The sequence below is a fragment of the Macrotis lagotis genome, chromosome 1, assembly GCF_037893015.1.
Source record: "Macrotis lagotis isolate mMagLag1 chromosome 1, bilby.v1.9.chrom.fasta, whole genome shotgun sequence".
Classification (NCBI taxonomy): domain Eukaryota; kingdom Metazoa; phylum Chordata; class Mammalia; order Peramelemorphia; family Peramelidae; genus Macrotis; species Macrotis lagotis.
In genome coordinates this window covers 914,573,554-914,601,321 of record NC_133658.1, presented here as the reverse complement: position 1 = coordinate 914,601,321, position 27,768 = coordinate 914,573,554, and the positions used below count along the sequence as shown (strand labels likewise).

The 27,768-nt window shown below is 43.7% G+C and overlaps 1 protein-coding gene across 5 annotated transcripts; it reads left to right on the top strand.

Moving 5' to 3' along the window:
• The first annotated feature begins 3,344 nt into the window (after positions 1-3,344).
• On the top strand, positions 3,345-27,768 carry LOC141509810 (uncharacterized). Of its 5 annotated transcripts, none has more exons than XM_074219600.1 (6): positions 3,345-3,430; positions 7,857-7,981; positions 8,390-8,478; positions 12,261-12,387; positions 13,300-13,395; positions 17,938-27,768. In XM_074219600.1, exons 2-6 carry the CDS (start codon positions 7,951-7,953, stop codon positions 19,881-19,883), a joined length of 2,289 nt encoding a protein of 762 aa, XP_074075701.1. In that variant the 5' UTR covers positions 3,345-3,430; positions 7,857-7,950; the 3' UTR covers positions 19,884-27,768. The 5 variants fall into 5 exon arrangements, 4 of the variants coding, with proteins under 4 accessions (XP_074075701.1, XP_074075702.1, XP_074075703.1 ...); XR_012474705.1 differs by lacking the exon at positions 3,345-3,430 and having other exon boundaries at positions 3,670-7,981; positions 17,938-26,529; positions 27,493-27,766; XM_074219601.1 differs by lacking the exon at positions 3,345-3,430 and adding an exon at positions 3,670-5,744.

Genomic DNA, 27,768 nt, shown 5'->3' with positions numbered 1-27,768 from the left:
GAAGCAGAGCCAAAATGGCAAAGAAAAAAAACAAGGGCTCACCTGAGCTCTCCCAAATTATCCTCTAAACAACTTTAATTAATGCCTCAAAGGAGGTTTGGGGAGTGGAAGAACCCACGAAAGGATAGGGTGAAACCATTTTCAGTCCAAGACAATTTAAAAGGTCCCCAGGAAAGATCTATCACCTGGAGGAGAGAGTGGATCACAGGCTATGACAGTCCAGGCTGAACCCCAGCAAACTAGCAATAGACCTTGGGGTGACTGATTGAATCAGAAGTATCCTGGCTGCTTCCAGAGCTCTTAGCCCACAAATGGTAAGGGGTTCAGACACCGGGAAATTATAGGAGTTCCCTGTGTTAACACTGGACATTGCCTGTATTCAAATCTTTGTGGCAGTCCTGGATCACAGTCCCTGGGCAAGAAGAAGCATTAGCACACCAGAGTTTGTGGTTGCGGGGAGTGGGGTCCCTGGTTACAGAAAAGAGTGCCTGTGGTTGCTAAGAAATCAGAGCACAGACCAGGAGAGTAGCAAACACACCTCTCCATAGACCATATAACCTTGGAAGAACTGAAAGCATATAGAGCCCTAGAAGCAGCTCTGAAAATAACAACATAAAAACTGGAAACTTGGGACAGTTCTCCCTGCATGCTGGGAGCAGAGCCCAACTTTAATATAAAGCTAAAAGTCAATAAATAAGTTGGAAAATGAGCAAACAAAAAAAGATCCTTACCATAGAAAGTTACTATGGTGACAGGAAAGATCAAAACAAAACTCAAAATGAGATAATAGAGTCAAAACTTACATTCAAAACCTCTTAAGAAAAAATGTACATTGGACTCAGCCCATGGAAGAACTCAAACAGGGTTATAAAATTCTTTAATCTAGCCATACAATGATAGATCTGTATCCCAAAGGGAGAAAAAACATAAAGGGAAAGGGCCTACTTAAACAAAAATATTTCTAGAAACTCTTTTCTGATGGCAAAGAATTGGAAATTGAGGAGATACCATCAACGGAAAATGCTGACCAAGTTGTGGTATAGGATTGTGAAAGAATACTATTGTGCTATAAGAAATGATTGGAGGGGCAGCTAGGTGGCACAGTGGATAGAGTACCAGCCCTGGAGTAAGGAATACCTGGGTTCAAATCTGGCCTCAGACACTTAATAATTACCTAGCTGTGTGGCCTGGGGTGAGTCACTTAACCCCATTGCCTCGCAAAAGATCTAAAAAAAAAAAAAAAAAAAATGGGAAAATCTGAACAGGTTTACATGAATCCTACAAAGTGAAATGAGCAGAACCAGGGGATCTTTGTACACAATAATTGCAATATTGTATGATGATCAATTGTGAATAACTCAGCTATTTTCAGCAATGCCTTGTTCCCGGACAATTCTGAAGGACTTCAGAATAAAAAGAAAAAAAAGTTATCCATCTCCAAAGATAAATCTGAAGCATATTTTTAACTTTCTTGTGTATGTATGTATATTTCATCTGTATGTTGTTCACAATATGACTAATATGAAAATATGTTTTACATGACTGCATATCAATAACCTATATCAAATTTCTTGCCTTCTCCATGGGGGGGGGGGAAAGGATGGAGAGAATTTGGAACTAAAATTTATTTTAAAATGTTAAAACTAGTTTTTACATGTAATTGGGGGAAATAAATATTAAAAAGAAATGCAAAAAAAATATGGAAGGGAGGGAGGGAGGGAGGAAGGAAAGATGAAATTGAAAGCCAAAAGTGCCCAATGCCCTAAGAAATGGAAGGCTTTTGAAGAACCTAGGACTCTAAGTTCATCAATTCTGCAGCACACCTCTCACAGGTGCAGGAAGTAGATCACCACAGTGAGGAAAGAATTACATACTAATAAGCTTTGAGACTTGGGTTGCCTATTTTTTCCAGATTTCAAGTAATGAATATCTAAGGTGAGAGTATCTAGGTGACCAATTAGACTGAGAGATTCATCAAAACTATCTGAAATCACTAAACTATTCACTGCTGAGGGGAGGAAGGTAGGAAGGGAGAGTGGAAGGAAATTATGTAATATAAATAGGCCTTTTGTTGAATGTTGAAAAACCTTCATTAAATGTTACTAGAAAAATAAAATATCAATTAGAAAAAAATGCAAAAAAAAAACCAAACAGGTTTTACTAGAAACCAGAATTGATAGCCGAGTCTATAGTAGCAGATGACAGTGAATTTTGCTTCAGTCTAAAAACTTCCTAATCATCTTATGAGAGGGGCGGCTAGGTGGGGTAATGGACAGAGCACCAGCCTTGGAGTCAGGAGGACCTGGGTTCAAATCCGGTCTCAGACACTTAATAATGACCTAGCCGTGTGGACTTGGGCAAGCCACTTAACCCCATTTGCCTTGCAAAAAACCTAAACAAAATAAAACAAAATAATCTTATGAGAAACCATTTCAGTAAATCCCTTTGCTTTGAGGAAACTGTCTCTTAGTTGACTATTAAAGAATGAGTAGCTGGGGGGGGGGGGTATAAGCTATAGTTTCAGAGGCGCAGACCCACACAAGACGTTGAACCTGAGGGAGGTGTCCCCTTGGGTCCCAGTTGGCAGTAATGGCCTCCCTGGGGTGCGGCATGACAATCTGGGCACCATGTTTTGTGCTCTTGCTCCGCATTTTGAACTTTACATCAGTTTATATACGTGTTCTCTCCGATCCCTTTGAATTCCTCTTATCCGCCATTCTTAGAGCATGATGATATTCTACAAGAGATGCATTTATCATTCCCGAATCGGTGGAAACCCATTTTCCTTCGGGCCCTTTGCTACCACACTTTGGTTATACCACGGCGGGGTCTTGCTTACGGGGGGCGTCACCCCAGGAGCGGGCGTGAGGCCAGGCTGTCCCGGACGGCTCGGGCGGCGCCGCGGCCTGGGGCGGCGGTGATGGTTGGGCTCACGGCCGCAGCTCCCCGAGGAGCCGGACGGGGTCCACACGGCCGCAGGGCGGGACAGGGAGGCGGCCTCGAGGCCGCCGCCGTCCCAGGGGGCGCAAGCCCGGCTTCGGCGCCCCCAGCCGGGCCTCTTCCTCTGGCAGAGGAGGCGGCATCCCGGGGACACCGAGTCAGGAGGCCTCTCTTCCGGCCGGGCGCCCGCAGCGCCCGCCCCCGAGCAGGCCTCGGGCTTCCGCGCTCCCTCGGCTTTCCGGCTCTTCTTGGAGGCAAGGCACGTTGGAAGGCGGACTACATTTCCCAGAATGCATCCTGGCGGATTCAGCGGATCCACGTGGGGGCGGGGCGGGACGCCGCGGGGCTGCGTCTGTGCGCGCGCGCTTGCCGCTGCGTGAGCGCGTGCGTGCGCGTCCTGGCGGCCTCGCCGGAGGAAGAGGAGCTGGGCGCGGGCCCGGGCCGGGCCGAGGCTGCCCCGAGGCCGCGGGGAGGCCGGGCCCGAGGCGAGGTGAGCCCCGGGGGCCGGGCGGGAGGGACGGGGGCACGTGACCCGGCGGGGGCGGGGCTCATCCAGGCCGTGGCCTTGACCGAGAACCCTTGTGCAGCCCGGGTGAGGCCCGAGGGGGCGCGCTAATCTCCATCTTACACAGGAGGAAACTGAGGCAGGGCCCGCGGGGGCAGGATTCGGGCCCTGGCTCAGCGCCGTCACCCCGCCGTGGCCCCCGACTGCTCCAGGGAGCCCCCCGGCTGTCAGATGAGTGACCCTGCCCGAAGGGAAGTAAGGCGGCTCCCCTGTTTTTAGGCTTTTGCAAGGCAATGGGGTGAAGTGGCCCAAGGCCACACAGCTGGGTCATTATGAAGTGTCTGAGGCCGGATTTGAACCCAGGTCCTCCTGACCCCAGGGCCAGGGCCCCAAGATTACTCTCCAAGACAACTCTCCATTACTTCCCAAGTTGGAAGACACCTCAAAAGTCTCAGGATCACGTGTGGAGAGATCTGGAAGGACTCCACTGGCCTGACAGGTCCCTTTCTTTTTTTTTTTTTCATTTTAGAAAGATTTTGTTTATTTTGAGTTTTACAATTTTCCCCCCCCAATCTTGCTTCCCTCCCCCCACCCCCCACAGAAGGCATTCTGTTCGTCTCTACATCGTGGTATACATTGATCTCAGTTGAATGTGATGAGAGAGAAATATTCTTAAGGAAGAAACATAAAGTATAAGAGAGATAGCAGAATTACATAATAAGGTATCAGGTTGTTGTTTTTTTTTTAATTAAAGTTACTAGTCCTTGGTCTTTGTTCAAACTCCACACTTCTTTCTCTGGATACATATGGTATTCTCCATCGCAGAGAGCCCCAAAACTGTGCCTGGTTGTTACATTGATGAGATGAGTCCATCAAGGTTGCTGGTTTTTCTGGTTCTGCTCATCTGGCTCAGCATCAGCTCATGCACATCCCTCCAGGCTTCCCTGAATTCCCATCCCTCTACAGGTCCCTTTCAATTCTAAATCTATAATCCAATTTTCTTGGATGTCACACTTCTAATGCAGTGTGAAATCTGATTCTCCCCTTAGTGGTTATTTGACCACATTTCGATTGTTGCCTTTACCATGCACTAAGATCCCAGAGTTTCACTGGAGACTACCTTGCCCGCTTTTCTTTTGCAGTTGATTTTTTGAACCCAAGTGGAAGACTTTTTGTTTATCCCTATTAAATTTCATTAACTTAACATTTGCTCCAAGTCCTTTGTTACCAATGCTAATCACAGACATCTGAGCCATTCCACTGGAGGCCTTCCAAGATAGCATCAAGCCATTTTTTCTTCACTAAATCTAACCCCCTTCTTTAAAAAAAAATCCTTTGTGAGTCTCTGAAAGTTCAGTTTTTCTACTCCCAACATTGTTTCTTTATTTTTGTATCCATCATTTCTATTATTTCTTCCACTGTCTGGTTGGTTGATAAATTCCCTGTTTTTTTAGTCAACTTCCTCTTTTCCTCTCCATCAGAATCTTTTCCATTTGTATCTTCCAGATTTCATTCTTTCCCATCCCTCATTCTTCCTAGCTTGACTTCCCCTGTAGAATTTTAGTCCATGGACTAAATGACCTTCCCTCTTTCACAAATTTTACAATAACTGGTCATTTTTCTTCAAGTTTTCAGTCACTTCCACTTGAGCAACACAGCTCTTTATAATTGTGAGAATCAGGTCCAGAAATGAACCTTACTGGTTCTTTCATCTTTTGAAGGATGAAATCATCATCAAAGCAAATCAGTAAATCAGAAGCCATTCTGCCTTTAGCAGAGGTAGCCCCAACAGTCCCTTCACACCTATCTCCCGGGCCTCCTGGCCAGTTGTGTGAGTTGCCTGTGCATATCTTCTTCCTTATTTTTTTTCCTAAGACTTAATCCTCCCCCCCCCCCCCAATTGGTTCTCCCTTGGACTCTCTAACCACCAGCTCTACTCTTAGACCTTCAGGCTGGTCTGATCTATGCTTACCCACTGGGTTTCCTCTGTCTGCCTGGACTGAATTCTCGGGGAGAGGGGGGAGAAGTTTAGTTGTTGGTTTTTCACTATCCTCATGCATAGAAACTATGCCTGTACCCCCTCGTAGGTGAAAGAGGGAGCAGATGTCTGACTGTTTGTCTCTCCCTCCCCCTTTATTCTCATTCTCTCTCTCTCTCTCTCTATCTATCTATCTGTCTGTCTCTCTGTCTCTATCTCTCCTTTCTCTCCCTCCCTCCAATGTATCCAGGCCTGTACTTCAGTTTTCCCCCTCCAGATCTGTCTGCAGAGAATCTAGCTTCCAAACCCTTGGAGCAAGAGGTAAGTCAGATTTGCTGTTTCTGCTGTGAGAAGTGGGGAAGCCAATCTCCCTCTTGTCCCACCATCTAGCATGCTCCATAAGCTCTTCCCTGAAAAGGTTTCCACCATCCTGGATGGAAGTCACTGGGGTTCTGCAGCTGGCTTTTACCTGAAAAAGACGTTCCAGTCTGTTATCTCTTTTGGTCCTCACACTAATCCATTGTGTAAGTAGGTGCAAAGAGAAGCCAAGCTATTTCTTTAACCCCTGGGGTCAAACCCAGGACCAGAAGCCAGGCGTCCTTCATTCTTGCTAAAGTTTGTAGAGCATTTTATAAGTACTGTGTCATTTCATCCTTACAATAATATAAGGAGCAGCTCAGCACTGCAGTGGATAGAGCACAGGTCTTGGATTCAGGAGGACAGGAGTTTGAATCCAGCCTCAGACACTTGCCACCTACTAGCTGTATGACCTTAGGCAAGTCACTTCACCCTGACTGCCTCACCTCCAGGGCCATCTCCAGTCATCCTGATTCCTATCTGGCCACTGGACCCAGATGACTCTAGAAGAGAAAGTGAGGCTGGAGACTTAGCACAGCACCTTCTCTCTCAAATCCAGTTCATGTGCTTATCAGGGCATCACCTCCCTGATGTCATGGTCTTTGACAGTGAAGGACCAAAAACTATCATCATCGTCACAATAAAGTAATGAAGATGTTGTTGTTCTCTCATCTTTACAAATGAGAAAAAATAATGGCGGCAAGTAGCTAGATGACTTGCCCAAGGTCAGAGACATGGTATGACCTCAGGTCTTCCTGACTCCAAGCCCAGTTTTCAACTACCACTGTTGCCTTACTCCTTGTTATTTGCCTTTTCTCTGTAATGTCCCATTGCAGCTCTGTTAATGAGGCTTTTTTAAATCAGAAATTTGCATATTGATTATTTTTTGCATTATAGATTTTTATGGATTTCTTGTTTAGTTTTCAAATAGTCTAGATTTCTCCCTCTATTTCTTCTTTCTTTTTTCCAGAAATCCATTCATTATAACAAAGACTAAAAAAAAAAAAGCAATAGTGGCTAAAACATCAAAACAGATCTGTCAGTATATGCAGGGGTGCATCCTCAGAACATCAGGGTGTCCCTCATAGCTCTTCAATAGGACCAAGGTTGAGCATCATTTGGCAACATTGTGTTTCATTCATCTGGTGGTTTTTGTTCTTTGCATTGTGTCACAGAGGTCATTGTGTCTCTGGTTTTCCTGGCTCTGTCCACATCACTTTGCATCATTCGTGTGGGTCTGCCCAACCTCTCAGCATTTACTGGACTCCTCGTTTCTGGTGGCCCAGGCACATTCTCCCCTTTTCCTGGCCTGCTTTGTTTCCAGTTCTTAGCTACCCAAGCAGCTAGGAATGGTCTCCAAGGCCTCCTTGGGCTGGATCCCAGGAGAGGGACCTTTGGATCCCTTTTATTGGCACACTTCTACATTGCTTTCAGAATGGTGGGAGCCATTTACAGCTGCCCCAAGGTGACCTCAGCGTGTCTGTCTGTTCCCAGGCCTCCAAGTGGACAATTCCTTTCATCTCCCTTCTCTTCTTCCACCTCATTCCTAAGGTCTGGTTTTCCATGTAGAGCCTTTTTCCTTCCCAGGTAGTGCGTGTTGGAGCTAAGCCAGAACCAGACCTTCCTGCTCTTGTTTGTCATTCCCAAAGTCAAGATTCTCATCCTTTATATATTGTTAGTCCTTGTGTCTAGTGTTCTCTGGGTTCTGCTTTCTTGACTTCTGTCATTGAAGTCTTCCCATGTGTCTCCAAATTCATTGTTTTCATTTTTTTCTCATAACACTCTTAATATTCCATTACATTCATGCAGCATAACTTGTTTAGCCATTCTCTGTTCAGTGAACATCTTTGTTTCTAGTTCTTTGCTATCGCAAAAGTTGCTGCTATGATTATTTCAGGGTCCCCAGAGCTGCCTTTACCCCTGACCTTCTTAGGGCATGTATTTGGCAGTGGAATCTCTCTGGCTGAAATAGTGTGGGTAGTTGAGCCATGGCTCCCCCAGCAATGTATGAGTGTGTCTATCTAAAGCTTTCCCCGTGATCCCTTCTCAACTTTTGTCATCTTTGTTCATTTGCAGCATGCCCGGGGGAACCTCGGAGCTGAGACCATTCTCATTTGATCTAGTTGTGGCCTAGTCCAGTCTCCTGCCCACAGTGGCTGGAGCCATCCTTATGTCCTGTCTGACCAGCAGTGGCCCCAGAAGTAAGTGTTCAGATGCTCCTTTCCCTCGGCTGAGCCTCCCGGTCTATGGACCAAAGAATTCAGCAAGTTCATTTTTTTATACAACATGCTGTTTCATGAATAGGCAATTGAGACAGAAAGAGGCTGATTGGCACCCTCAAGCTCACAAAGAACTTAGGGTGACACCGTGAAATTCAGCCAATGTGTCCCAGTCCTGCCACCCGAATTCTAACCGATGGTTCCTATTCTGTGATCACAGGAGCAGCTTGGGAGCCCCGAGGATGGTGCTCCATGGCTCTCCCCTGACTCGAGGCCACTTTTGCTCTCTTATGCTGTCGGGGTCCTGGGTCTCTCACCTCTCAGCCAGAGTGTTGCAGGAACTTCTGGGAGAGGATGGGTCTCCTTCATGAATTCTTTCTTTTCCTTCAGTGCTGGGTTCTCCAGATTCTGCCTTTCCCCAAGAAAGGGGAGTAGAGAAGGAAGGGATGACTTCTGGGCTCCTGATGGCCAGGTCCCTGGTGAGTGATGGTTTCTTCTCTCCTGACATTCCCTTGTCCTCTGGCCTCTCCACTCTCAAATCCCATCCAGGGGTGACCAAAGCTTTTTAGGGTCTCCCTTTAATGACTGGCCACTTGGACTTCACAAAACTCATGGAGATTAAGGCTAGAAGGGAGCATGGAGTCCAGCTCCCGTATCAGACCTAAAGGACAACTGAGATCCCGGGATGTACTGTGTTCCATTCTGAGTCACCTGTTGCAAAGACTGAATAAGAACTGAGGTCTCCATATACCTTGTCCTGTAGTCTTTCCATTAGACCCCAGTAGTTTAGAAATGTGCCCCTTTTCTTATGCCTTGCTCTCTCCTGAGAACATTTATTTGCTGGTCCATTGAACCATCTGTATACTGAGTCAGTAAACCAAATCCTTAATCCTGTTGGAGAAGAACAATTAAGCCCAGAATAAAGTCATTATTGAGTGTTTTTCCTAAATGGAAAGTCAGATCACTGAGTCTTTAAATGATTAAGCATCCTCATGGAATGAGCAGCATGTCATAGATCTGGAATTTGGTTGCTGTTGGGGATTTTTGGCATTTATATAGATCACACTCACTTATACCTGTGTAGCTAAGCCTTCAGGGACCAACATGTGACAGTGTCCCATTGCCTGACCCGAAGAGCAGAGACAATGGACACCATGACAATTCTCCCTTTGCTCTTTGTCCCCCTTCAGCTGAGGATTTGACCTATTTATTTCTGAGACCATTCGATTGGGGGGTGCAGGGTGCTTCCTTTTATCCCATTCTCTTCATCACCAAGCTCCTCAGCATAATCTGCCATTCTGTCCTTTATTTTCCCAGACTCTTAACAAAGGGATTTTTCTATAGCTCTGCCAGATCCTTCTCTTCTAAGATGCACCTCTAGCACCCACATGCCTCTAGTGGCTTCCCCTCAAACTTCCTTGTGTATGTCAAGGCGGCCCCTTTGCAGGCCCCAAAGATCACATCCCATCCACTCCCCCCCCCCCCAAGCAGATTTCTCTCACTTCTCTTCAGTGTCTCTTGGCTGCTTACCTCCTCCCTATATGTGCCCTGTCTCTCTCTCCCCCAAACTCCCCCCCCTTGATTCTTCTGTACCCCTGCTAGCCTCGTGCAACATCTGCCCCAATTTTGTGACTCCAGGCCAGCTACTACCTCTCTGGCCACTGCTTGTCCCTTTGCTGGCTTTTAGTCCACGTCACACTCACCGTGGGGTCTTGGATCTCCTAGGCCCTCTTCTCCTTCCATGATCATTCACTTGGTGCTCTCATCAGCTGCTGTGCATTCAGTCCCAGTAAATCTACTTCTGACCTGTGGCCTCTTCTTTCCTCAATGCTGTCATGCCCTGCTCCTGAGCACCCCTCCCCCCTTAGGGCTTAACTATGGCAGTGGTCTGCGTGCTACAGATCTCTCCCCTATCCAGTCCATCCTCCACTCAGCTGTCAAACCGATCAGCCTAAAACTCGGTGCGACCCTGCCCTCTTTCCGTTCATTAAACTCCCTTTATTTGATCCCCAGGATCAGATAAAAACTCCTCTTTGGCTCTCAAAGTCTTTTGAATCCTGCCCCCTGACTTCATGCAACTTCTCTTCCATGGCCTATGATCTGATGATGTTGCCTCCTGATTGTTTCCCAAACTAGATCTTCCACTTAACCATCCCTTCTATGTGGAATTCCTGCCTCATGTAGTTCATTGTTCTTTGACTGGTGGGAGATGGAGCCTTCTTGTAGATTGTAGAGGTGGGAGTAGTCTGGCTTGAGAAAAGTCTCTCTTTGTCCGAGAGTGACATGGTCATTCCCAAGCCCCCCATTATACTCAATCTCATTCACTGTTAACCAATCAGGAACAACCACTCTTCCAAGGGCAAGAGTGGACCCTACCCAGAAATAATGTCTCTCAAACTTTTATGTCACAGGGCTAGGAATCTCAGTTGGTTATGATTTTTAAATATGAACTTAATTGTTGAGATTTCCAACTTGAGATCCCAAAGTTTGTGTTGGAAGAGACCTTAGAGCTTCTCTGATTCCCCCAACCTCAAGAGGAACCCCCTCGTCTCAAACCTGACTAGCAGCCCTCCACCTCTGCTTCACGCCCCCAGGAGCTTTTGGGAACACCTGTGGATTGATTTGGACCATTGTCATTGTCAGGAGGGTTGTCCTCCAGCCAGGCCCCAGTCTGACTTTTGCAACTTCTCTCTGCAGTCCTGAGGCCAGACTCTGCTGCCAAAGAGACCCTGCCTCCTCTCTCTCCAACTTCCAGTCAACACCCCTCCTTATCATCTTCCTGGGAAGGTTTCCAGGTCTTTTGGGTCCCAGAATGGGAACACGATCCCTCCAAGAACTCTGCCCAGAGCACAGAACCTCCAGAGCCTCTTCCTAACCAGCACAACCAAGTGCTCTACAAGTATTAGCTCACTTTCTATTCACAGCAACCTGCAGTGACATTGTGATTCATGTCATGCAAATAAAAAACTGAGGCAGGCAGAGGTGATTTGTTCAGGGTCATACAGCTTAGAAGTCTCTTGAGGTTGGATTTGAACTCAGGTCCTTCCAGATGCCAACTAACTTCCCTCATGTCCAAAAATATGTCCAAAGTTAGCACAAGACACCCCTCAGTGGCCACCTGATCCTCTTGCTTCAGAGTTCATGATCAGTGTTTACAGAAGGACCACCATGGAGGCAACAGACTTCAGCTTTGGAGGGGGGAGGGTTGAGTTTGTCTTTGCCTCCCCAGTCCCACGCTAAAGGCCTGGCCCCCAATAGTAGCTTATGAAGTGTTTATTGAAGTGAATTTGGTGGGGCCCTCGCAGGTGGGGCATTGCTCAGTCCAGTGTAGACACAATAAGGAAAGGGTAGCACAGCCACACCCATCCCCAATTTTACCTTTCTAGGGCTGGGGTGGGGGGAAGGGGCAGAAACAATCTAAAGCTGCCCACCTTGCATGGTGGCTCATTAATATTTCTCACCAAGAAGTGGTGCTCCAGTGAGAGCAAGGGCTCAGAAAGAGGGAGGGGTTCCACCGGGGTCCTCATTCTCCCCACCCCGGGGGGGAGGTAAGAAGACTTAGAGGATGCCCATCACCCTGGCTCAACAAGCTTCTATAGCTGTGATCCCTAGAGAAGTCTGCTGTCAGAGCTGCCCTCCCAGTTGCTGCCTCCACATCACATGCTGTTCCCTTGCTTGATGCTTCCAAAGCTGGCCTTCCCTCCGTTTCCATCCCTGTATCTCTTCTTGCTTGTAAACCAGACTCGGAGCACCCCCTCCTGTGTTGGCTCTGTGGCTCGGCTGATACTCTTGTCCAGTAAAATGTAGTGACCTCAAAAACTACTCCCTCCTCACTCCTGATCCACCCCTTCAGTAATAGGGAATTGTTTTTTCCCCCTTTCCATCAGAATAAATCTGTCCTCTGAATACCCAAGGTAACAGAAACAGTTGTCTGAGAGAGAACAAAATGATGTTAATTAGGACCGGTGACCTTTCCCATACAACAGGTCATCTTAACTTTCTTTGTGGTCATTGCTTGCTTCTGTCTAAAATGTGTCATGATAGTGAACTCGGCTTACTGTGACATGTCTGTTTAGTGAGTTTTTGTCACAGGATTGCTGCAGTTGCTGACTCTCTGATAGTAGAATCTTGGTCAAGGTGAGGCCTCTAGAGACCCTTGAGATGGACCATAGACCCCTCCTTGACCCATCCAGCTCCCCGGGGCCCTCATGAGCCACATGCTGCCTGGGCCCCAAGGGAGCAGAAATGTTGGCTCTTTTAGGAGTTGGTGACATTCCAGGACGTGGCCGTAGACTTCACCCAGGAGGAGTGGGGCTGCTTGGAGCCAGCCCAGAAGGACCTGTATAGAGACGTGATGCTGGAGAACTATCAGAATATCCTCTCCCTTGGTAAGGACAACTTGCCCCTGCCACCTGGCATCTGGCCACTGGCCTTGCCCTGTGGTCTTTCTTGGAAAGGCCATGGCCTGGCTGAAGTGCCGAGTTGGGGTTTGTCTTCAGAGTGAAGTGATGGTCACAAATGGAAATGGTGATGGGGACCATGGCCGACAGTGTCTTGTGATGGGCTCTGAAGCCTTCTTGAGCGTTACTTTCTTTGATCCCACCCCAAGCCTGTGAGGCCAGTACTAGTCAGCAAGCTTTTTATAAAGTGACTTCCTTGTACCAAACCTGGGAGTGGGACAGACCCCCCCCCCCCCCCCAAGTTTAGGACTGTCTGATTTTGAACCTTGGTCTCACCTCAGAGATGGAAGCATTGTGCTCAGTGCTGGGGAGACAGACCCACGAAGGAGAGAATTCCTGTCCTGGAGGAGCTTCCATCCCAGGAGCAGCACCTGAGCCATGGCCCCAGGCTGCCTCTATGGGGCTTCTAGGAAGGGGAATCTCAGCTTTGCTGCTTCCTGGCCCCAAGGAAAGGATCTTTGATCTATTAACTGGAAATCTGCTTTGTGGTATCTCCCTACTAGGCTCCTTCAGAGCAGATTCCCCCTGGAGGCAAGAAAGATTTCCTTCCTCTTGGCAGGATCACAAGAAATGAGTTTTCTTGGGTGCCACATCTGCTCAGTTTCTTCATCTTTACAGTGAAGGGCTGAGACCAGAGGAGCCCTCCAGACCCTTCTAGTCACATGGACCTGGTTACCCGACCCCCTTCCTGCCTGGAAGCAGCACAGCAGAGGACACCCTTCCCAGGCCCCAGCTCCTTGGTGCCAACCCCTGCCCACCCTTTATTAAAGAGAAAGGGACTGCAGAGACTTCTGAGATGGATTTCTGTTCTTAGCACTTTGTCCTTTCTTTGCCTCCCAGGCCTGCCAACCCCCAAACCTCATGTGATCTTCCAGTTGGAGAGAGGAGAAGCCCCCTGGATGGCAGAGAGAGAAGCCCTGCAAGGCCTCTGTCAAGGTGAGTGAGAGAGGCAGAGCAGGCCAGAGGGAGGCCCCGGCCCCAGGCAAGCTGTGGGTCTGATCTTGAGCAGGATCCAAGCCCTAGCCCTTCTCTTGTCTTCTCTTTACTGATGCTCACACTCCAGACTCTGGATCTCAGCCTGTCTCCCCCCTCCCTTCCTCCAAATTTATTTTCTCCTCATCAGTCAGGAAGTATTAAACAAATTCTGTATTCTGGGAACTTGTGTAAGGCACTAGAGCGTGGGTCTTCAACCTTTTAGCTCTTCTAGGCAGCATTACCCAACAAAAACTTGCAAAGGCTACATATAGATTTTAATATTTATGACTAAGATGTAACCCATATTACTAATGAGAATAATAATATGTCATAATGCCATGTGAATCCCCAGGGGCTGCAGCTGCACTGGAGCTTGTTGTTCATTTATTTCAATTGTGTCTGACTCTTTTTTACCTCATTTGGGGTCAGAGTGTTCATCATTTTCTTCTCCAGCTCATTTTACAGATGAAGAAACTGAGGCAGACAGTTTAGTGATTTTTCCAGGGTCACACAATTATTAAGGATCTAAGGCCAGATCTGAATTCATTTCTTGCTGACTCCAGGCAGGCTCTCTATCCTTTGTGCCTCCTGGCTGCCCCCCAGAGCTTAAAGTACTAAAGTGAGTTCATTCCTACCCAGAAGAAGCCAATGTTGCCTCTGGTCTGTTTCCTTCTTCATATGTTCGTTCCTTCTGTCTCCAGACATAACTCAGACTGGCCTATATTTTAAACAGTCACGTTTTGTTTATCATGTTTATGGCTTCATCCACATTCTAGTTTCGTTTGACCTTGGATCTCCTTTCTCCCCAGCACTCCCATACTCACTCTTAAACTGCTCTTCTTAGCATCTTAAGGATCTGTGATTTCCCTTGAAGAACTCGTACCTCTGTAACATATTTAGTCATTAGTTACCCAGCATCTGGTCAGACAAGACTCCATTGAGAGCAGACCCCCACCCCCCCATTCCAAGGCAGCCTATTCATCTCTGAGGCAGCTCCATTTTTAGGAAGACTGTCCTCCCAATTGAGCCTGAATTAGTTTATTTGCAACCTTGCTATCTTTCTTTGGGGCCAAATTAAATGAATCTCTTCCACATGACAGCAGTTGTTACAGCCCTTGGAGTCTTCTCTTGACTCACTTTCCCCTTCCTTCAAGCTGCTGTTGTAGGGCATGATCTTCAAGCCCTTTACTATGCTGGTTCCCACCTCTAGATGTTTGATAGCTCATCAGGTTCCTTTCTAAATGGTATCAACAAGAACAAAAGAAAATTTTCTGCTTGGAACTCATGTATCATTTATCTGACCCTTTCTGTTTGGAGCATTTCCATACCACTTTCTGCACTACCACCAGGCCCTTTAGCCCTTCCCCTGCCCCCCAACTCAGTCATTCTCTTACTTTCTGCTGTCTAAAGATTTCATAAAATACATTTCTTATGCCCTTACAGTCCTCTAGATAAGTCCTGACCCACAGGCCAGCTCCCCAGTGGCATCCTCAGCCACTGCCTATGCTTTTGGTGGTTCAGCCTTTCCCAAGGTCTATTCAGTGTGTGCCCCATTCCTGTCCTTATTCTAGAGGTTCAGGACCCAGCTCAGAGTCTTCCTGCCCTCTTTGTTGGTATCTTCCTGATGATGTAGTCATCTGGATGCCTGTTTGTTTGGCAGTCGGTATTCTCATTTCTTTAGACTCCTCAGCTGCTGTCCCAGTCTTATCCTAAAAATAATATAGAGAAGAATTGAAGGTTATCACAGATGTCTTCGTGCACACACTAAACCTGCTCTGGGCCTTTATTTGGACTTTGAAGCTGTTGACCCATTCCTGTGCTCCCAGTCTGATCTTCTACCCCAACTTTGCTTCTCTCCATAACTAGTTATGACCTCAAAGAGATCATGTTCATGATGGAGCTGAAGGTTAAGGAAGGAAGGAAAGCACAGAGGAGATCAGAGTCCAAATGGACTGCTGATCTATCAGTCCATGGTCTTGCCTGCTTACCCCAAGCTCTCCAGGTATCTATTCCTCTGGTAGCTCCCAGCCCCCAACCTTCTGTTGTCCTCTCTTCTCTCCTCAAAGCCTCCATGGTCTCCTGGGACTCCAAGCTTCCTTGCTGATCTGTTAACTTCCCTGCCCAATAAGTTTGGCATCACTGGAGCATCAACATCTCCCAGCTCTAGCTCCCTACTCCCTATTTCTAATCCCCCAGGCCCTGGAGCTGCAGGGGAAGGTGGCAGGGCAGGGCAGTGTGCCAGCTCACATCCTACCTTCTACATAAAGACTTATGATTCAAGTATTAAGATGTGTGTGTGATTAGTTAGAAGGATCACTTAATAGTGGGAATTTCCATTGGAGATTAATATGTTGAAACATAATTTAGCAATAAAATTTTTAAATCCAAAATTGAGTCAGGGGCTTCTATATTTTGATCTAATTTTAAAAATCTAATTTGTTGACCCAAAATGTTGAAGAGTAAAGGGAAAAGTACAGAGTCAAAGGAGTTATTATTAATCCCAGGTTAATAATTCATTATTCATTAGCCTTGGAAAATTATTCAACCAGTTACAAATATACTTTTCTGCCCAGCTGTTGTCCAATATTTCTTCAGCTTGTTCTTGAAGAAAGCTTTTTTGAATGGATAAGTTTTTTTTTGTTTTTTTAGGGTTTTTTTTTTTTTTAGGGTTTTGAAAGGCAAATGGGGTTAAGTGGCTTGCCCAAGGCCACACAGCTAGGTCATTATTAAGTATCTGAGACCAGATTTGAACCCAGGTACTCCTGACTCCAGGGCCGGTGCTTTATCCACGGCGCCACCTAGCCACCCCAATAATTGTTTTTAATAGAGGAGCCAAGCATGAAACTAGTGTGTCATATGACTATAGTTTCAAGGATTAATCCATTTTCCCCTTCTGACAATGAGATATTTCTTCTGGAAATGAGGTGGAAAATGGATTCATGCCAGTCGTTTCCAATTTGATATGCAATATAAATATTAAAATCCTATCCTAAAAATAATATAGAGAAGACTTGAAGGATCACTTTTTTAAAAAATTTTATTTAAGGCAGTGGGGTTAAGTGATGTGCCAAAGGTCACACAGCTAGGTAGTTATTGAGTGTCTGAGGTCGTATTTGAACCCAGGTTCTCCTGACTCCAGGACCAGTGCTCTATCCACTGCACCACCTAACTGCCCCGAAGGTTATCACTTTCCCAGTTGTGGTTAGGGTTTAAAATTCTTAACTAACCATGATACTGAGTGAATTGCAAAAAAGAGAGTGGATGATTAATTTTGTCAAAATAAACTTGCATAAATGAAAGCATTTTAGCTATAATAGAAAAAATAAGTGCTGGGGGAAAACATTTACATTAAATATCCATAGTAAAATCCTGGCATTTCTAATATCAAATCAAAGATTAAGAGCCTTTTTCCAGTTGTATAATGAACAAAGGACATGGTAGAGAAACTTTCAAAAGATGGGACTTCCAAAATTGCAAACAGAGAGGAACAAAACTATAATAGCTCTGAGGGTATATCACATTACATGTGTCAGATGGCAAAGATGGGAAAATTCAATATTAGTGGACTGTGCTTGTGGGACCACTTTGGAAATAAAATGTGTATCCTTTAGCCCAGAAATCCTGCTACTAGATTTATATTCTGTTGAAGATGTCTTCAAAGACTTTGATTTGCTGATATCCACAATATCTCCTTATCCAGAAATCCAAAAATTTCATAACTGAAAGGATTCAAGTTGCTTTTGCATATTCTCATAGTAAATCTATGCAGGGTTTAAGGATCAACAGCTTTTCTACATGTTCACAAATCATCAGCTCAATTATGTGTTCTTGAGGGTTGCCCATGTTTGATTTCAGTTCTTATTTTGATAATTAGACAGATTCCTAGATGAAAGCATTCTAAAGACTGAGATAAATTCTTCCTTTACCTTGCAAAATAAGCCCTTAATTTAAGGCAGCTACAAACTCTGTAACAGAGCTCACTTTTGTTGAGATGAAAAAGGAAGGAAGAAAACAAGTATGCACTAGACTTAAAAACATTTTACAGTATCATAACAACCCTATTATTTATTGCATTTTACAGATGAGCAAACTGAGGCAGATATGTTTAGAGACTGTGGCACAATGAGTATCTGAGGCCAAATTTGAACACTGATCTTGCCTCCAGGACCAGTTTTAGCACTGCACCCCTGGTTTCTTAATAGTGTTGATTTTACCCTTTTTTTCAGTTGATCTAGATTCAGAACTGGAAGGAACCTTAGACACCATGTCATCCAGCCCTCTCATTTACAGATAAAAGAAAGCAAAGGTCTGAGAAAGCTATGGGACTTGTTCATGGTCCCACAGGAAGGAAGCATCATCACTAAATGGGAATTGATCATAGATCATCTGATTCCAGAATTGGTGTTTTTGATGAGACAAGCAGTCTAGAATTTAACCATATAGTATTTTTCTTTCTCCTCCCACAAAGAAATATAGATATTCATATTTACTTGTTTATTTCAGATTCTCTTATTTGGAAGACCAGATTTGAAACAAAGTCATCAACCTCACAACAGGGCATTTCTGTAAAAGAATCATCTAAGGCAAGATGTTCAAAGAATTCCATATGGGATTCCAAATTACCAGAAGACTGGGATTCCGAGGTCACTTTGGAGAGGCAAAATCAGGAGAGATGGCCCCAACAAGTTTCAGTTAGTCAGAGACTAATTTCTAATGACTTGAATGTTCCTGAATGTAATACTTCTATGAAAAGCTTCAAGGTGGGATCCATTCTCATTCCAATACAGAATGTTACCATAGGAGAACAGCAAGGTCAATCTGATACCATTGAAAAGACTCTCATACAGTCCTCAGATGTTATTAAGCATAAGATTGCTTTAGGGAAGAAACTTTGCAAGTTTAAATCCAAGAAGCCCCTCAATTATCATTCAGACATTTTTCAGTATCGAAGAATTCATCCTGGAGAGAAACACCTCAAATGTAGTCACTGTGGGAAGGCATTCGGGAGCAGATCGTGCCTTATTGCACATCAGAGAATCCATACTGGAGAGAAGCCCTTTGAATGTACGGAATGTGGGAAAGCCTACAGACGTAAGGCTCATCTTACTCAACACCAAAGAATCCATACTGGAGAGAAACCCTATAAGTGTAATGACTGTGGAAAAGCTTTCAGCATTGATTCCTACCTCATCAAACACCAGAGAATCCATACTGGAGAGAAGCCCTATAAGTGTAGTCAGTGTGGCAAAGTGTTTAGCCAGAAAGGTCACCTTAATCAACACCAGAGGATTCATACTGGAGAGAAACCCTATGAATGCAATGAATGTGGGAAAACTTTTGGACAGTCTAGACACCTAAGTGAACATAAACGAACTCATAGTAAAGAGAAACCCTTTGAATGTAATGAATGTGGGAAACTCTTTAGACAGCTGAGAAACCTTAGTGAACATCAGAGAATTCACACTGGAGAAAAACCCTATAAATGTAATGAATGTGGAAAGGCCTTCAGCAACAATTATGTCCTTATTCAGCATGAAAGAATTCATACAGGAGAGAAACCCTATATATGTAATGAATGTGGGAAGGCCTTCAGTCGTGGGACATACCTTATGAAACATAAGAGAATTCATACTGGGGAGATACCCTATAAATGCAATGACTGTGGGAAAGAGTTCACTGACAAAGCATCCTTTATTTACCATCAAAGAATTCACACTGGAGAGAAGCTTCACAAGTGTATTGAATGCGGGAAAACTTTCAGCCAAAAAGGAAGTCTCAAAATGCATAAAATGATTCATACTGGAGAGAAACCATTTGAATGTCGTGAATGTGGGAAAACTTTCAGAAATGGGGGTCACCTGAGCGTACATAAAAGAATTCACACAGGAGAGAAACCATTTGTATGTAATGAATGTGGAAAAGCTTTCCGAGATAGTGGAGGTCTTAGTGCTCATCAGGAAAAACACGGGGAGAAACGGTATACATGTACTGACTGTGGCAAGACCTTCAGGAATAAGGGATACTTTCGAGTCCATCAGAAAACTCATACTCAGGAGAGACACTATAATTGTAATGAATGTGGGAAACACTTCAATCTGAGGGGATCCTTTGTTATTCATCAGAGGGTCCACACGGGAGAGAAGCCCTATAAATGTAACCTTTGTGGGAAAGCTTTCAGTTACAACACATCCTACAGTAAACATCTGAGAACTCACACGGGAGAGAAGCCCTATAAATGCAATGAATGTGGAAAAGCTTTTACTCAGAGGGACTACCTCATTGAACATGAGAGAATTCATACTGGAGAGAAGCCCTTCAAATGTAATGAATGTGGGAGGGCCTTCAGGCAGAAGCAAACTTACAATGCACATAAGAAAATTCATAGTAGAGAGAAACCTTTAAATATAATTAATGTGGGAAAGCTTTCAGCTAGAGGGAACATAGTATAGAAATTCACTGATTTTTATATGTGAGAATCCTCATAAAGAATAAATTTGAGAAAGTCACCATTGAAAGCCCCAGGGAAAGCTAATAGTTCAGAATGTGCCCACTCATGAAAAGCCCTATGAATATCATGAAGGTGGGCCAAATTTTAGGTGTGCATTTTATTTGTCAGAGAATTCATGCAGATTAACTGCAACTTTAATAATATGAGGAATGCTTCATACAGTCTTGTCACCTCAAGAATGAAAATGTTCTATTTTGTCCCGAGGCACAATATTTGGGGATTTGAGACAGAAAAGTGACTATAATAAAAAATAAAAGATTCTTGTCCTTTCTGCTAGAACACACATTTTTAATTGGCATTACCCTGCAGTTAAATTCCTTAAGAGCAGGTTTTTTTTAGGTTTTTTTGCAAGGTAAACAGGGTTAAGTGGCTTGCCCAAGGCCACACAGCTAGGTAATTATTAAGTGTCTGAGACTGGACTTGAACCCAAGTAATCCTGACTCCAGGGCCAGTGCTTTATCCACTACGCCACCTAGCCACCCCTTAAGAGCAGTTTTGAAAGAACACATATACCACAAGAGTTCCAGACCACAATTTTAGAAAGTCCACTAAAATATTAGGTAAAAGGAAAAACTGTAGCTTAGAGCAAAGAAATAAAATACAACAGATAAATGGCATGATGACTCCTACTCATAGCAAGAGGATGCATAATGGTGAGAGTTCCTGTCTTCATGTTTGTCTTATGTGTAAGTTAATTAGTTTTGGGCTTCATGGGGTCCACTCAATTGTGTTTTGCTGCCCTGGCCAGGAGCATGAAGTAGCATCATAGAATATTAAAAGTGGAAGATAACTGGGTGATTCCCAGGTTTAACCATCTCTGGGACTTGGAAAATAAGAAGAGGTGTTTTGGTTCTTCCTCCTATTTCAAGGGAAAGTGAGGTTTCCAGCAAATGAAGGTGAGATTTAGAGATGGTGAGGGACTGACTGCTGGTTCCTAGACTGCAGCAGCCCCCATGGTTTCCTTGTGTGCCCACCCAACCCCCCCCATATGTCTGGAACAATGACCAAGTTTATGATAAAGGTGAGACTTGATAGAAAAGAAAATTGAGGTACAATTCCTTGTGAATTCTTTGATAAGTTTGTGTTTTTTGCCACATTATATTGATGCTAGCAAGGGATCTGAAGCCACCAGAAGAGAATGAGATGAGCAAGTGTCACGTTCCCATGGACAAGGCTCAGGGTGAGATAGGAACCCACCTGTCTCTCAGGGAGAACTTTTGGTCGAAGTCATGGGTCAGAAAGAACTTTGACCTGTTGGATCATTCTACAATTCAAGTAACAGAATCTCAATAATGATCAGGGTAAAGATTCTATGGGTTACCATTGATAGGCCAAGTTATCAGCTTGGATGCTTAAAGAGAATCCCACTTGAAAAGCTTCACCAATATGTCATTAAAATAACCTTTCAGAATCACAATCCATAGAAGACAGGTCATGTGTTCTATCAGAAATAGATCAGTGAGTGCTCTTGGATATCCTGAGCTGAGCTCCACTCTGGATTAAATTCCCAAATAATTTGAATATCACTGAGTTAATTGACCCATGAGAGGGAAGGAACTGTGGGTTATTTATCTTCCCTTTTACCAGTGGGGAGCAACCTGTATTCATTTTGTTAATGGGTCCAATTCAGCCACAAGACTATTTGTTGAACCTTAATGTTTTGTCCTTCATTCTTGGAGACCATGACATCGAGGAGATGATAACCATGACAAGTACTTGAATCAGATTTGAGTGAGGGGGGCTGTGCTAGGTCACCAGCCTTTCTCCTCCAGAGCCATCTAGGTCCAGTGATCAGACATAATTCAGGATGACTGGAGGTGGCCCTGAATGTGGGACAATCAGGGTTAAGTGACTTGCTCAAGGTCACACAGTGTCAAGGATCTGAGACTGGATTTGAATTCATCCTCCTTACTCCAAGGCTGGTGCTCTATCCACTGCCCTTCCTAGCTGCCCCTTTTACCAAACCCTACTGAATAATACCTGGTAGCCTTTAGGGTCATCAGGGTGGGAGAAGAAGTTAAGGTTTAATTGCCTAACTAATCCTCCCTTTCAGGCTAGCCTACAACCATAAAGAAGCTGTATTTCCAGTCCCTCCCTCCATTCCTCCAAATCCTATTTGTTAACCAAGAAACAAGACGGGAGTAGGGGGTTAAGAAACAAGCAGTTCTATTAGCATCACTAGTTACCTATACTCTGGTAGGTGTCTGATAGTCTGTGAGATACTAAGGCCACCAAGAGGTTGAGCGATCAGTGGTAGGGCTTTCCCTGGTTGAGTGTGGGCCTCCTACTATAAATCCCTGACTTCATGCTTCCATTCACAGCTATCACTAATTTAGTTCAGGCTCTTATCTGTATTATTACAATAGCATCCTAATCAGTCTTGCTACCTGAAGGTGCACCATATTCTACTTCACCCTTTACACAGTTATCAAAATTGTTTTCCTTAAGCACCAATCTATTGCTCTTCTCAAATTCCAGTAACTGTTACCTTTGACAAAAATAAATTGACTTTAAAAACCTTTTGTGGGGGTGACTAAGTGACACATTGGATAGAGCACTGGCCTTGGAGTCAGGAGTACCTGAGTTCAAGTCCGACCTCAGACACTTAATAATTACCTAGCTGTGTGGCCTTGGGCAAGCCACTTAACCCCATTGCCTTGCAAAAACAAAAAAAAAAACTTTTTCAACTTGGCCCCAACCTGGCTGTCCCTCCTATTACCTGCAATCCAGGCAAGTTGGCCCCTTCATCTTGTATTTATTTAGATGTATCCTCTTTATATTCTGTATATATATTTATATATGTCCTTGTGATCTCTCTAAGAGTACACATTGCTTCATGCTTTGTATTTATTTATTCCTGCCTAGAAACAGTGCCTGGTGGGTGGTAGATGTATATGTGTTTATTGATTGATGGATCTCCCATTCTCTTCCAGGTTCTAGTCCAGAAATTTGGTTTGGATCATTGGTCAATCTGATCAGTTGAGCTGAGCTGAAGGATCAGGCCCTTATTTTCTGTGGGTATGACATTTCTCCTCCCTTGTAGTTGGGGAGTATTGAGACACAGTGATTGAGTGACTCTGTCTTCCCCCCTCCCCCATACCTCTGCTCCCTGGTAACTTAATGTCCCACATTTCTAAGTCTGACGTGATCAATATGTTATTATAAAGGCTGTGGGTTTAGAGTAAGAAAAGACCTGAGTTTGAATTACTAGATTTAACATTGACTAGGTTTGTGATCTTAAAAAAATTCACTTAATCTCTCCTTGGTCTACTAATGTTGCCTTTATTTAATGTCCTTAGTTCTATTTTGGATCTTATTCTCACTAAAAGAAAGAAGTTCATTTCTGGAGTAGAAATTATGGGAAACTTCTAGAAGGAAATGGTCACTTCTAGAGGTAGACTAGAGGAAATCTCAGTGTATTCTAGTCTAACATGTGCCCTAGATTTTTATTGGAAAGGGAGGATAGGATCCCATGAACTGAATTCCAATGGGGGAAGTCATCTCCAAAGGGATGGGAGATGTACAAGAATGAAATTCTGAAGACATAGGAAAAATGAGAGACTGAAGTGGATATATAGGATCCTTGCCAACTAATACAATTTTTTTTAAGACATGTAAAGAAGATTTTTAACATATTAGGATTAACAAAAGCCTGGATCTATTTTAAAAATATATTTTCAGGAATGCTGAAAACTATAGGTGATAAGGGAAGTCAGGGACAACCAAAAATATTCTTTAATATCAAGAGTAAAAGGAGGATAAAAGCAAAGATTTATTTGCTTAATGATATGATAATGAACCACAAAGCATGGCTGCTCTGTTTTCATTTTGCATTATCTCATCTAAAGAGAATGAACTTTGCAATGAAAATTACAAAAATGACTACCTGATTGGCAAGAGGTACATTAAGGTAGCACCTAATTGCCTATGATGAATTCAAGTCACCTAGCCAGATGACTTACATTCTTGGGTCCAGAAAGAATTAAGTGATGAGATTGCTGAGTCACTAATACTTGAATAATCATGGAAAATGCAAACAATATCCCAACATTAGGGAAGGGCAAATGGCCTGAGTGTCAATAAAGGGAAGAGAATAGCCTGCACACTCAGGCCAGTGAGCTTGACTGTGATTCCTGGGAAAATCCTAGGTAGATATTTGAGGAGAGGTCATTGGTAATCTAAGAAGGGGAGCAGTGATTACAAAGAGCTAGCCAGACTAATTGCATTTCCCTTTTTTGACAGGGTTGTTAAACTAGTAAATGGAAGTAATACAGAGGACATAATTTACCCAGGTCTTTAGCAAAACATTTGATAAAAGTATTTGGTACTATTGTCAGGAAAAAACTGGAACAATGGTTTGGATGACCATACCATGATTAACAGTTGTCATTATCAGTGACTTAGGTGGGGTGTGTTCACCAGAGGATGCAGAGCAGGGAAGAAAAGCAAGCCCTGGGTGACAGGACACAAAAGAATTTTAATGGATTAGAGAATTGGGCTGAATTTAACAAGTTGAATTTCCGTCAGGATAAATGTAAAGTCATTTACATTTAGAGTGGCCTATGAGCTCAATGGGAATCAGCAAAGTGGTATCACAGTCAAAAAACTAGATGTTTCCTTGGCACTCCCAGGAAGACAAGTTTTAGTCCTGCTATGCTTTGCTCTTGTCAAACCTTGTCTGCAGTGGGTGTGTTCAGTTCTGATTGATATTGTACAAACAAGGGCATTGATAAGTTTGGAGAGTATTCAGATGGTGAAGGGCCTTGGGTCTGTGTCACGTGGGGACCGTGGAAAGAATGGAGCATGAGAGCCTGGAGAAGAAAAAACTGGAAAGGAGAAATTAAGACTAGACACTGTGTTCCACTGTTCCTTTGTGCAAATAGCTTACATTCTTTTTTAAAAATTCATTAAAATTGTCTAATGACTTTGTTTGACCAGTGTTTTTTATCTAGTTTCAAAATCAGGCTAGCCTTTACCTTAAAGAACCAGGCAGCCAACCATCTCTTTCCTTAGTTAGCGGGTCTATTACTAGGATTGTTATTTGTTGAAGTTCCTAGATGAACCTATTTAACCCTGCTTTTATTTATTTTGGTAAGCAATTCATTGACCCATCTACCTTGTTTCTTCCCATGAAATGGGTTTGATCAAGGGGTCAGTTTCTCAGTTTGGCCATTTGGATTTTGAAAAATCCTTCATTGAACTCTTTCCTAGGTTAGGAACAGACAACCAGACTGGTTGTGGAACCTTCTATTATCTTGGCTGTGTCTCCCCTTTCTCAGTCTTTAGTTCAGCTGCTCTGTGTGATTTGTCTTTGTTGAAATTAAGCTGAAAAATAAAGGTGTTACTCTGGTTGCAGATCTGGTTTCTGTTTTCTCTTTTGATTTGTGATTTTGTTCTTTCCATGAGGTCTTGAGATACAAATTTAACTAGAGAGAAGAATGCAGTGAATTAATATTATTTCCCTTTATAAACTTGGTCGCACTCCCAAGGTTATTTACTCCAGAGATTTTCCATTGGATCAAATTTCTAATACTTCAGAACCTCCATTTTAAGAAAAGTGCCTAGAACAACCCATAGTCTTACTTCTTCAACTCACAATTTCCACCTCGGCTGATTCTTTGAACTTTCTCCATCGTGCACCAGCCTTCTCATCCTGGAAGTTCCCTTGGTTCTTATGGCCTCCCTTCTGACTTCCATGTTAAGGAAAGTGCCCACACCAGCCATGTCCTCATTCCCTAGTAGAATTGACTTCCAGATCCTCACAATTCCTTCTTCCTATATTCCTCCCCCAAATTAAAAGGTAAATCCCTTGAGGGAAAGGATTTGTGCTTTTATATTTTCATTTGTAATGCTTACCAGTGAGTCTGGCAGGTGTGAAGTGCTTAGTAAATGCATAATTATTTGACTAGTGCTAGAGATCATCTAATTCGAACCCTTCAGTTTGCAGAGGAAGAAACTGAGGCCAAAGAAGGAAAGTGCTTTGCCCTAGGTCACAGAATAAATGGCAGAGCTGAGATTCGGACCCACATCCTGAGTCCAAAGCCTTTCACCATACTAGTATTGATAGGTAATGGTTTGTACTATTAACAGCCTTGTAGTCTTCTTTATCTCAACTGTTGGCTTTGGGGGCTCCTATTTATGGGGACTTTTTAAAAAAAAAATGATGCCCTGGAGGCTTGTTTCTTTTTTTATTACCTGATTGTTTGGAAAGATGTAGCATATGGGATTTCCACTTTTGTGCGTTACTAAAAAAGTTTATGTCAAAGCTTATGTATGACTCAAGGACTTCCAGGGAAGAGAGTTGCCTGCAGGAAAATTTTATTTCCTAGATTCCCACATAGTTAATCCAGGAAAAAAAAAGTGACATTTGAACCATGCTGAAAATTGATCAAGAAATACAGTGAGAAACAACAGCGGCTTCTTCCTCCACAGAAGTGCGTAGAAAGTCATTCAGAAGCACATGGACAATAGGAAAAAACCACCAGCAAAGCCAATGGCTGCCCAGGAAAATAAGTCCATTGTGGCCAGTCCACCACCTGACCCAAGACTCTTCTTGCCTTTGTATCCAGAAGCAGCAAGAGCAGAAGGTCAGTCAAGTATTCCTGAAATCCTTTCTACATGCTGCTCACTCTGCTAAGCTCACAATATAAACAAAGGCAAAAACAGTCTCTTTTAATACAGCAATTATAAATGCAATAGTTTATGCCCCCTTGGTATCTTCTTGTATATACTTCATTCCACTTTTCTTGGATAGGGTCTATCTCAACCTTGATACCATGGTCCTTTTTCCCCCAGTTGTGGCTCATACAAGGGAACCACCTACATTTATTACTTGATAGTAATGAAAACCCTTTTCCAATTTGTTTAGTCATTTTAATTATAGCCAACTCGTCATGGGTTGGGGTTTTCTTGGCAAAGATAATGAAATGGTTTGCCATTTCTTTCTCCAGCTCATTTTATAGATTATATTCTAGATATAGATATATGGATTATTATAACATCCATATAGAATATATTGAATATCTGAAATAGAATATATGAAATAGGGTTAAGTGACTTACCCAGGGTCAAAAAGCTAGTAAGTATCTAGGGCCGTATTTGAACTCAGGAAGATGTCTTCCTGCCCCTTTTCCAACTATTGGCTTGTTAATAGTTCATGTCCCTTGTATCCCAGGTGATCTTTTTTTTTTGCAAGTCAGTAGGGTTAAGTGACTTGCCCAAGATCACCCAGATGATTACTAAATGTATGATGTTGGATTGTCCAGAGCTGGTGCTCTATCCACTGCTTCACCTAGCTGCCCCAACCCAAGTGATCTTAACAAGTAGGTTAAAGAGTTTCCTCATATTAGAGGGAAATCCAGAAATTTAGGAAAGCATTGACTTGAGTATCATCAATTTTCATAATCCAATTTGGGCAGTTAGAAATCAGTTTCTGCAAACTCATTGTCCCCTGAGATCTGGCAGTGACTCAGAGATGGGATGTAGGGGAAAAGTTAGAACCTTATTCAATTGTGGCAATAATTGGTCACTGTTTTTATTATCTGTTCTAGAAAGGAGGTTGTTGTTTGTCCTTCACTCTTGAAGAGTTCCATGACATCAGGAAGGTGATACCATGACTTGCAAGTGAATTGGATTTAAGTAGGAGGGTACTGTGCAGTCACCAGCCTCACTCTCCCCTAGGAAGCCATCTGGCTACAATGGCCAGATAAGGATCCAGACCCTTGGAGATGACCCTGGATGTGTTCTGGAAGACCTTGGCTGAGGCAGTGCCCATTCAGTGATTAAGGAAAGAATAAGAAATGAAGTAAAGAATGGCTTCTTTTAAC

Coding starts and splice junctions, on each gene's coding strand:
- LOC141509810 (XM_074219600.1), top strand. CDS start 7,951: ATGTCCTGTCTGACCAGCAGTGGCCCCAGAA. Junction 12,388..13,299: donor TCAGAATATCCTCTCCCTTG/GTAAGGACAACT, acceptor TTTGCCTCCCAG/GCCTGCCAACCCCCAAACCT. Junction 13,396..17,937: donor CCTGCAAGGCCTCTGTCAAG/GTGAGTGAGAGA, acceptor TGTTTATTTCAG/ATTCTCTTATTTGGAAGACC.